The 11147-nt window shown below is 41.8% G+C and overlaps 1 protein-coding gene and 1 pseudogene across 6 annotated transcripts in view; one reads left to right on the top strand and one right to left on the bottom strand.

The window, feature by feature from the left end:
* The window catches only part of LOC149103186 (uncharacterized), a 4634-nt pseudogene extending 1367 nt beyond the window's left edge, over positions 1-3267 (top strand).
* LOC110048328 (C2 domain-containing protein 3-like) overlaps positions 1-11147 on the bottom strand; it is a 280755-nt gene that overhangs the window by 127350 nt on the left and 142258 nt on the right. For all 6 annotated transcript variants that reach the window (XM_089272540.1, XM_089272539.1, XM_089272541.1 and 3 more), the window contains 2 exons: positions 7714-7832; positions 5932-6126 (listed from right to left, as the gene is read on the bottom strand). In XM_089272540.1, coding sequence (XP_089128666.1) covers positions 5932-6126; positions 7714-7832 — 314 coding nt within the window. The remainder of the gene's footprint in view (positions 1-5931; positions 6127-7713; positions 7833-11147) is intronic.

Below are 11147 nucleotides of genomic sequence, written 5' to 3'. Positions count from 1 at the left end.
GTTTCAATTTGAAGGTCTTGTTGTGGAGAATCTGGATGTAGATGTCTTGGCTGGTACTCCCTTCATGGAAGCGAATGACATAACCATTCATCCTGTCAAACGCCAGGTCATCCTCGGGGATGGTACCATCTTCATCCCTCCAGATATCACAACCAAGTTCCGTAACCTTTTGGTCCAGTACGACTCCGTCTTTGATCCAGAAATTACCGGCTACAATGGCGCCTTTGGTCCCCTTCAGGCAAAAGTAAATATGGGCCCGGTAGAGCCTCCTCAGTGTAAAGGTCGCCTCCCCTGTACAGTCGCAATAAACTTGTCGAGCTCCAGCAGAAGTTCGATGAATTGGAAAATCTTGGTGTGCTCCGTCGCCCCGAAGACGTTGATGTTTCTGTCGAGTATCTTAACCCGTCGTTCCTGGTCAAAAAGTCGTCGGGTGGCCTTTGTCTCGTCACTGACTTCGCAGACGTAGGTCGTTATAGCAAACCTCAACCTTCCCTGCTCCCGGACGTGGATTCTACCCTACGCTGCATAGCCCAGTGGAGACACATCATCGTCTCAGACCTAACCAGAGCCTACTATCAGATCCCTCTCGCCCGTGAGTCCATGAAGTACTGCGGAGTTGCTACCCCATTCCGGGGCGTATGCGTCTACGCCCGGTCGGCCATGGGTATACCTGGCTCGGAAACTGCACTTGAAGAGCTCATGTGTCGCATCTTGGGTGACCTCCTCCAGGCTGGTATCGTAGCCAAGATAGCAGATGATCTGTATTGTGGGGGCAACAGCCCAGATGAGTTGCTCAGAAATTGGTCTTCTGTTCTCCAAGCTCTCCATAAAGCTAGCCTGCGCCTTTCGGCATCGAAGACCATCATCAACCCCAAAACTACCTCCATCTTGGGTTGAACTTGGTCCCAAGGCACTCTTCACGCCAGCCCTCATCGCTTCTCAACACTGTCCTCCTGCAGTCTCCCCAATAAAGTTGGCGGCATGAAGTCCTTTATCGGTGCGGTCAAGGTCCTTGCTTGTGTTGTTCCACATTGTTCTGCTCTATTGGCCCCCCTTGACGACGCTATAGCTGAGAAACAGTCCCAGGATGACATTGTCTGGTCCGAGTATCTTACTGAAGCCTTCAAGTCTGCTCAAGCTGCTGTGGCGTCTAGCCAAACAATTACTCTCCCGAAGCCAGATGACCAGTTATGGATCGTGACCGACGCTGCTGTCAAGAGACCCGGCATTGCCGCCACTCTCTACATCTCGTGGGGTGACAAGCTAGCCCTTGCTGGTTTCTTTAGTGCAAAGTTGCATAGTCACCAATTATCCTGGTTACCGTGCGAAGTGGAAGCACTTGCGATTGGTGCTGCAACAAAACACTTTAGCCCCTACTTAATACAATCTAAACACAAGGCCTGCGTGCTCACCTACAGTACGCCTTGTGTCCAGGCCTTCGAGAAAATGTGCAGGGGAGAGTTTTCTGCTAGCCCGCGAGTGTCGACTTATTTGTCAACTGTCAGCCGCTTCCAAGCCAACGTGAGGCATGTTGCCGGTGCTGCGATCCTACCTTCTGACTTTGCAAGCCACAATGCACCGGACTGCTTTGATCCTTCTTGTCAGGTGTGCAAATTCATCACCCAAGCTGAGGAATCTGTCGTCCGACACCTATCTGCCCAAGACGTCCTATCTGGTCAGAAGAACCTCCCTTTCACAAGTCGAAAAACTTGGTTGTCTATCCAATCTGAGTGCGCGGACTTACGTCGAACGCATGCCCACCTAATACAAGGGACTTGTCCGTCCAAGAAGCTTACTAACATTAAGGATGTGAAAAGGTACTTGTCTGTCGCCTCTATCTCGAGTGATGGCCTCTTAGTCGTGAAAAAGACTGAGCCTTTGGCTCCTTCACGTGATTGTATCGTAGTGCCCAGACAGGTCTTAGATGGTTTACTAACCGCCGTACACCTCAGGTTGTCTCATCCATCGTGTCTCCAGCTTAAGAAAGTTGTCAGCCGCTACTTTTACGCCCTTGACCTAGACAAGGCCATAGAGCGTGTTTCTCTTGGTTGCCATCCTTGCGCTGCACTTCGCCACGTCCCCCACTCTGTTATAGAACAGTCAACTTCTGATCCTCCAGCAGCAGTGGGTGTCTCCTTCGCAGCCGATATCCCTAAGCAGTCTCGCCAACTTATTTTGGTGCTCCGAGAGTGCGTTACCTCCTATACTTCGACCCTCCTCGTGGTAGATGAGAAGCATGGGACCTTACACGATGGGTTAATCCAATTATGCGTCGGCCTGCGACCCCTTGATGGGCCTAACGCTGTCATTTGGTGTGACCCAGCGCCCGCCTTCAGAGCTCTCGTGAATGACCAAGTCCTATTGCAACACAAGATTAGCCTTGAGATAGGTCGCATGAAGAATCAGAACAAGAACCCTGTCGCTGAAAAAGCAATCCAAGAGTTGGAACACGAACTCCAGCGGTTGCAACCGGAAGGTGGCCCTGTCTCTCCTAGGACTCTGTCCGTAGCCACTGCCCACCTGAACTCAAGAATCCACTGCCACGGCCTATCCTCTAGAGAAATGTGGACTCAGAGGGATCAGTTTACCAACTCTCAGATTCCCCTAACATATCAGGCGCTAATACGCGAGCAGCATCTACAAAGACTGGTAAACCATCCCCACAGTGAAACGTCAAAAGCCCCGCGTAGTGACTTGCGCAGCTCTCCTTCAATAACTGTTGGTGGCTTAGTTTACCTCTACTGTGATCGTAATAAGTCCCAAAGTCGTGACCGATACCTCGTTGTCTTAGTGGACGGTTAGTGGTGCAATGTTCGCAAGTTTGTTGGGTCACAGCTACGAAACGTTTCGTACCGTGTGAAGAAGAATGAGTGCTATCAGGTTGCTCCCATCCGAGTACACACGCCCTGGCGCCCCAGTGAAGAAGAGTCCAGCGACTGCGATCTTGACATCGGTGTCAACCAGAGCCCTCCTATTGATGATCGAGGACTTCCTAACGACGAGGAACCTTCCCCAGAAAGCCCCCCGTTACCTCCACCTGCCCCAGGGATCCCTATTGAGTTATCGTCCCCACCTTCCGCTTTTGTCCCGGCAGAAGATGTCCCGAGATATGGTGAGGATAGCCAACCCGGTTCACCGAATGACGTCGAGGTTATACCTGCCCCATCTCCAAGTGTTAGCCCTGCAGTGAACAAACGTCCAACCCGGCAACGGCATCTCCCGCAACGTCTTTAGGACTATGTAGTAGAGTTGAAGGAGCCCGGTTGACCCTAATCCTTTAGCCGTAGCCAGACAATTCTAGACATTTAGCTGTCTCTCAGCATTTGTTTAGTTTTTTTTCCTCTTATCTGGTCCGAGACTTTAAGACTGCTCTTCATACAGTACATTTCTCGTACATAACCTGTGTGTGTATTTCATACCAACTTATTGCCTAGTGTTTCTTTGTTTGCATGCTTATTTGTTTAAGAAGGAAAAAAGAAGCCACGCCAGTAGGCTGGTTGTCCAGCGGCACTCTGCTGTATTCGGTCAGTCAGCAGCGTTCATTGTTGTATAAAAGCTCGCGCGATCAGCCTTCATTTGTCCGCCATCTTGGTTGTATCTAGTTCTCGTTAGGGGAGATTTCGCTTGCATTAAAGATAAAGCTTACAGTTCATCGGGGCCTAGTGTGTGTCCATTTAGACTACTGGTGCTTGGAAATGGAAATCACAGTATTTTATTCCTATCTCAACAATAAATTATTGTTTGTGTAAATTTTGCTAGCAATGCACAGAATTAATATTCAAAAGGATTATTGACAGGTACAATTTATATCTATTTCAAGTTCTGATTCCAACTGTTTACATTTCTCATATCTAGAAACAAAATAAAATTCTACATATACCACCAATCACCATGCATGTTTGACATTGCTTGTGTTTGACACGATTGGACAGTGAATCTCTCTCACAAAAAGTAGATCTACACACAGTCTCCTGGATGCTAATTTGTCTATCCATCACTCAAATTTTAGGGTATATTTACTCGATTGTGGATCTGACTTGTACAACATCCATGAAAAAATGTTCACTCTGGCCGAACTGCATGTTAGAATACAGAAGAAATGCAGTGTGAACAACAACAAAATTAAAAGATAAAGCAATTTGAATATTTTGCTTGAAGTAACCTATTCTAAAATACAAATTAAATCACAGGTTTCGAACTTCCAATACAAGCACTGCCAGAATTTCAATGTACACATAAAAAGTAATACAATACAGAAACAATGAAGCCAAAACTTAACAAGAACTTAGGCTTACTTTGGACTCTACAAGGAGAGAAAGCGAGTGGAACCCATCAAATTCTCTAGCTAAGAATAAAAGCTCCCAGGTATGCTAAACACAATCTCACTTTCTGACTTTGACTAGTATCAATTCTTTGACCTCACCGGCCATGCTGTTGTGACCAATACATGACCACAGTCACGAATACCTCTCTCAGCTTTCATCTATGTGTGAGCAAATTTAATACGGCCAAATTTTCATGGCCCTTGGGTGACCATATTAACAGGGTTCCACTGTAGTCTAAAGGTTTAATTTATGGGGGAAAATAGTATGTTAAAAAGAAGCAGGCTAGTCTTGTGTAAACTAAAAGAAGATCAGAAAAGAAAAAGATGTAAATGAATAAAATCCACTCCTCCCATGCAGGAGTACCAGGATGACTGGACAAAATGAGTGGTGATGTTCTAGGTCAAACTGAATGTCCTGAATCTCTTGATGGGCATTTTACAATGTTGTGGCGTGATGTTCCAACAATGATTGACTGAGTTTGCATTGCTCACAGCAACTTGCAACTTTCAATTCAACCAACCCAACAAATTTGTCAAGTTTTGCTGCAGTTTGATAAGTTTTGGATTTCATTTTTCCCTGTTTAACATGAAACAAAACCACTTTCATCTCAAAGAGGGAGAAAAGAATTGCCCTACATTTGTCTGGTCATCAACAGACTGTAAGAAAGTTAGCAACAGGTTAAGGGGTCTAAATTGCCATACTACATGTAGGAAATGCAATTCAATTTAAAAGTGCAAGTCACACGTTGCATGGCAAATTTGAATTTTAAGGAGCAACACACAGTTTGGAAATTTCCACTTGACTTGCCACTATTGCTCTTAATATGTTGACTTAAGGGTTATTATTTTCTCATTCTTTGATACACAGTAATTTTTCATTTTACATGGGAAACGTAAACCTGAACTTGCCAAAACTCAAATGAAACTTAGCAACTAATTCACTTGCAAACCAGTACTTAACATCTCTTCCAGATGATGACTCAGCCAGGAATGTGACAACCAATCACAATGATTTCACCCATTTACATGTAGAAAAAGGTCAAATGCTGCTCACAAGGTACATACATGTATAGCCTGCTTATTATATTGACTATTCTTTTAACGCAAGAAATAATCTTATTCCTAACTGACAATTTTATGGTATAGAGTCAAACCTCCGATAACAGAAACCTCCACGATATGGACACCTCTATATTACAGACAGTTCACTTGGTCCCAGAGAAAGTAAATTTCTTCATATTATAGAGCCTTGAGTATATTTTCTCAACTTTCTTTCTTTCTTGAGGGGGCAGCGTGGCCAAGTGGTTGCAGCGCCAGATTTGAAATCCGTAGTTCCCAGGTTCAAATCTCATTCTGACCATTAGCTGATGTTGTTCTTGGTAGCCCCAAGTGCAACTTCTCGGCTGCACTTGTAAATAAGCAACTGGTCTGCCTCCTGCCAGTTGAGATTCTTAACCTAGTTATGTTTAATTTGAATATTTATTTATCACTGTTTGTTTGCATTGGTCCTGAAAAGCCCCAATGGGGAGTGGCCAATTAAGTATACATTACATTTTTTTTCTTTTTACTTTCATTTAATCTTACAAATTACAAGGTTGATAACTTACCAGCAGTGGGCCACAAGATCCACTGGAATAATTATGACCATCTGAGCCAGCTATGCAGTGCAGTGATGATGACCTTGTGGATTCTTCATGTTTGAAGTGCAAATCATATTTTATTTGTAGCGATGCAGAGGAACTGAGAGTGTCTGATTGAAGAACTGTCTTTAATGGAAGTACCGCTATCCCAACAATGGCAGGCTATAGAGTAACAGATCTTTATGTCTTACATTTTAAGTGATTCAACACAAGCACTTGTCGACTACACAACTTGCTAAATATTGCAAGCACAGTTCAACTAGTCTGCATATTAGGTGAGAATATTATAACAGATAGGTGTTTGGAATAAAGTCTATCCATTGCAGCATGGATCTCTCACACCATAACAAACACAACAGTAACAAATGGCTGTGGTCAAACCTTCTGACTCCAAAACAGTACTCAAATCCTGACCCCTAAATCTCCAATTAAACACACTACCAATAAGGTTACTAGAGGAGTAAAAGTTAGTGTCTTGAATAAGAACACTTGTCAACACAACCGCTCTGGTCATAATTTAAATCATTAATTCTGAAGCACTAACATCAAACTTGTCTGAAGCTGTGACTCTAAACCACTAACCTAAGCAAAATAGACTGTTTACATTTGTCTACATTATTTTTATATATTTCCACATCATCCAAAAGATACTTAAACTCATCAACAATAAATAGACATGGGGGAAGGTAAATGTAACACTGGTACAACCACACATTACAAGCTGAGCATGAAGAGTATCCATTATAAACCCTGTGAAAAGCATCCAACAGGCACCATCACACTGAAATGTTGCAGTGCAAAGAGTAAACATGCATTTTACATAACTACCAGGACAAATGGGTCAGAAACAAGGCCTTTGGACCCATCTTAAAAGTGACAGAAGCAACAGCAGCAATGCGACCTGACTTATATTCATACATCCTCAGCAAAACCATCCTACTGCCCCACATCTATAAGAGAATCTGATGGGTAGCAGTTGTCTTGGGTTTCACATTAAGCCCTATAATTACGAAACATGCAATTATACTAACTTCATTTTAAAAATCTATCAACATTAAGTCCAAGGGGGAGGAGGGACCCCGGGTATTTGTGGGGCATTTGTGGGGCATTTGACTTTGATTGCCTTCCTCACCCTCAGGAAATAGACTAAAAGTCTGGGCCCCAGGGCCTGGACATTTGATTTTTTTGGAGAGAATGGAACCAAATCACATCATCACCAGTGCTGGTCTGGGCAGCCATCTTGATATAGTTCTTGTAGAGAAGAACAAGAGTGACCTTTCAAGGTAAGCACTTCTTTTCGACAAATGAAAAAAAAACATTTCTCTCACTATTCACTTTCAAAATAAATTGATGGAACACCTCAATTTGTGGAGATTCATTCATCAGATGACCAAGTGACTTAGCATTGTAATTCTACTATTTTCCATCCACTGACAGCGAGAAATTATACACTGTACCTCTCTTGAAATGAATGGACACCTAGAAGGCAACATGTTACAGCACTATGCTAATGTGGGGATATTTGATCTGATTCTATCCATTTTGTGCATCCTACAGTGGGGATTTTAACCAAAAATTCTTCTGAAAAGTCACATGCCCCAAGTATGCCCAGCCCCCAGACCCTCTTCCCCCCTCAGGCTTAACATTGATAGATTTATTAGAACCAGTAGAATTTGAAAAAAATTGCCAAAGTATCCACTGCCAATTCAAGCACTCAACACATATACAAAGTCATGTACACCAGCTTACCACTCTTTGTCCAGATTCTCTAAAATAAAGTCTGAAAGTCAATGGAAGTCTCCACCAATACTCTATCACAGCAGAATTAAACAACACAGGGAAAACTGAACGATGATTGAATAACAATGCTGTAGGAAATAAAACAGAGAAAGAGCCAACTGAAGGTTAACTGCAGCAAGACAATAACTTACAGTAAATTCTATTGATTTGTCAGGGTTTGAAATAACCATCAGTGTGCTTCTGCCATCAGTCAATGGACAATGTCCTGTCAAAAATTGCTTTTTCCAGTCAAATTGCCGGATGACTGCATATTTGTCTGGTTGTTTACACTTCAAAGGAAAATTTGATTCAGAGCTAGTTCCACATTAAGTTGTACATTATTTGAGTTTGAGAAAAAAAAATGCAAACAAAAGATATGATCAGACCCCCTTTCACTAAAGTAAAATTTCCGGTAGTTGCAATCCAGGAGTTGCAAGTTTCTGCTTCGTCATCAATCACTTATGACCACAAAATCAGAGGGTCTTCTTGCATAGTGTGTCTATCAGTGTGTATGCAAATACAGTTGAATTTCCACTAATGGCTTCCTCTTTACAACGGTCACTGCCACTTTTTTATCCCGGCAGACAGTCCATACATTCAATATTATATTACCCTCTCTACAACGGCCACCTCTCCACAAAGGCAACAGACTCTAAAGCGCATCCCAACTGCCAAAAATAAACTTTTGGCAATGGCCAGTTCTTCAATGACTGAAGAGCGGGTATACAAAACCTCATGTCTAAGCATGTCGTTGGTCTCTCTTTCTATTTTATAAATTTTGGACGACAGTGTAATGTATTTACATGCTAAAACAAGCATTTTAAAGATGAAAAATGTTGCACCCCCCTTAAATGGTGGGGGGTTCAACAACAATATTACAGTGGCCACTTTCCTCTGTCCCCAAGGTGGTCATTGTGGGGAGGTTTGACTTTAATCCTTATTGTCCGTGTGGAATTTGCCACTAACTAATGTTGTGAACTGCAGCGCTGTAATGTAGGAACTGATAAAGATGCCCCTTAATCCATTGACTCCCAGAGTTTTTGCCAAAAACACATCTTTTGGATATTTTGGAGATTTTCAGCCTAGATATGGACTAAATTAGCTCCAATCTACTCAGAAAGGCATTTGCAACATGACAGCATGCCTTTCTTTCCACTAGCATCACGTTTTACGGCATGCACAGAAATCAAAATTTGGAGACCTATGTCTTCAGGCTTTTCGGTTTTTTAATTTTGTGTTTTTGCCTTTCCTCTTTCGCCTGTTCTTATCTTCTCGCTGCAGCGATCGATCTTCTACTGGACTTGCTTCCAGTTCAAACATTTCTGAGAAAGCATCATCAAGACGGGCAATTTTTACCATGGAGTACCTAAGTGCAGTCGCAGGAAATTTTGCTGCAAGATTTTAACTCAAATTTATGAGCATTTTCACACATATTTCAGGCTCCATTGAGCCGACCACTCAGATCTGGGAGTCAATGGAAAGATCTCTCCCTCCTGCAGAACTTGAGTACAGACAAGCCTGCGAATTACAGTTGGTCATCAGACAATTGTCCAGTAAATTTGAGGTTTTCACAGGTGAAAGCTTAGCCTGGTCAAACACTCTTACCGGGCATTTCTTCTACAATGAAAACTGTTCTAACTGGAAATTTGTGGCTGAATATGGAACACCATATTTTATTATACTGCCACACAATACTATGCAAAAAAGCTTTGTTATCAGGTTCCTTTTCACTCCACTTCTGAGAAATAATTTTATCACACACAATGCATCGTCTTAATTTCACGCCGAATTGTAAACACACCATAACAGCACCACTATTTCTATGTGTTAATTTATGCATTTTGCAGTGGCAGGTGTCGTGAAAGATCATGAGCCCCATTTAGTCTGAATTATGTTTGTCTGAAAAACTACTTAAGGTTACTGTAGACCTTAAAGGGCCTATTTTGTCCAAAATTATTTTCTACACCAAATTCAAGACTATACTTTATCTGAGTTTTCCAAAAAAAATTATTTCAAAAACTTAAAAAGTGAACGAGTTATCCACAAAAACGTAAATTCTTAAAACAAGTCAATGAACCACAAACAAAGATATGCCAATTAAAATGTGTCAACCTTTGAGTTGAGCAGTAACAATTTTTGCGGCAACTGATCTCATCTGCGAAGAAATCTTCGCTTTTTTTTAATTGTTTTCATCTTTTAAGTGATTGACTAGGTGCTTCATTTTCCCACATTTAAATGCAAGCACAAATCGCAAGCGAATATTTCGTCGATGCCTGCTCTAGCTTCTTCTGGCACAAAAGTTGATTGCCATGGAATTACCGACTGGAAGGTACCCCTGAAGGTCTACAGTAACCTTAAGTCTGAGGTCTTGTGTTACTACTCGTGATTTGTTATCTGCAAGTGTTGCAGAATTAATTTTCAGTCGTAATTTGACCCGATTGAAATATTACGCAAATTGAATAATGGCCCAGATTCTTACATTTCGTTTATCTGAATGCAATCATTTTCAAAAACTTTAAAACCTCTAAAAGGTAACCAAATGTTTTTCTAGTCCCTGTGATCAAAAATCAGTTTTATAGCTCTTTAAAGGTTTTTTACATCTGCGGTTCAAATATAGTTTCCGTACCACAGACATGTTTTTGTGAAGAGCATAAATGTACAAATTAGTCACACTTTGTAGTCATGACCACTTCCAATTCCAGTTTCATCTAATTTTTTTATTCAATTGACCCTCTGAATGTTATTGTGAGTTTTTATACTGACAAGCTGTCCAGGCGGGAGATTGTTTAATTGCTCCTCAGAGACCCTAAAACGTCGTGGGAAACTTGCTACGCTGCAAAATATGGAGTACACATGTGATCAAGTGAGTGTTTCATGATCCATGAAAAAGCATTCTTCGATTTACACTGAAATACCAGTCTCAATTGTCTCTTATTTTTAATTTCTAACGACAAAAAATTTTTTTGTCTGACCAGACTGGCTTTTTGTCAGGTCAAAACTTGTCCATGGCCTGACAAATGACCTGCTTATAGACAAAAATTATTTGCAGGCTTGTATAGATGATGCCCATTTTGGTCAACAGTGATGACGTCAGAAATGGAACAATGGCCAACGCTCATAATGGCCGGTTACAGGCAGCATGGGAGTCAATAGGTTAAAGTGTCCACTACAAAAGTTCTGGCTACTCTCTAGTATATAAATTCAAACCAAAACTGCATCTTAAAGCTTAAGGCCTTTATATTCACGTAAAATTAAAAATTACAACTTATTTGCTTGTTAATTCCTGCATGAATCAATAAGCTTGAGTAAAAATTGAATAGTACATGCAGAAGCAATAGGAAGTGGTAGTGGGATGCAAAAGCATAATTACACCTGTATATTGATTTTACCCAACAATGTGGCTG

Source organism: Orbicella faveolata, unplaced genomic scaffold, assembly GCF_042242905.1.
Source record: "Orbicella faveolata isolate gen_17 unplaced genomic scaffold, um_ofav_v1 contig_35, whole genome shotgun sequence".
NCBI lineage: Eukaryota > Metazoa > Cnidaria > Anthozoa > Scleractinia > Merulinidae > Orbicella > Orbicella faveolata.
This window is presented reverse-complemented; position numbering and strand designations above follow the sequence as displayed.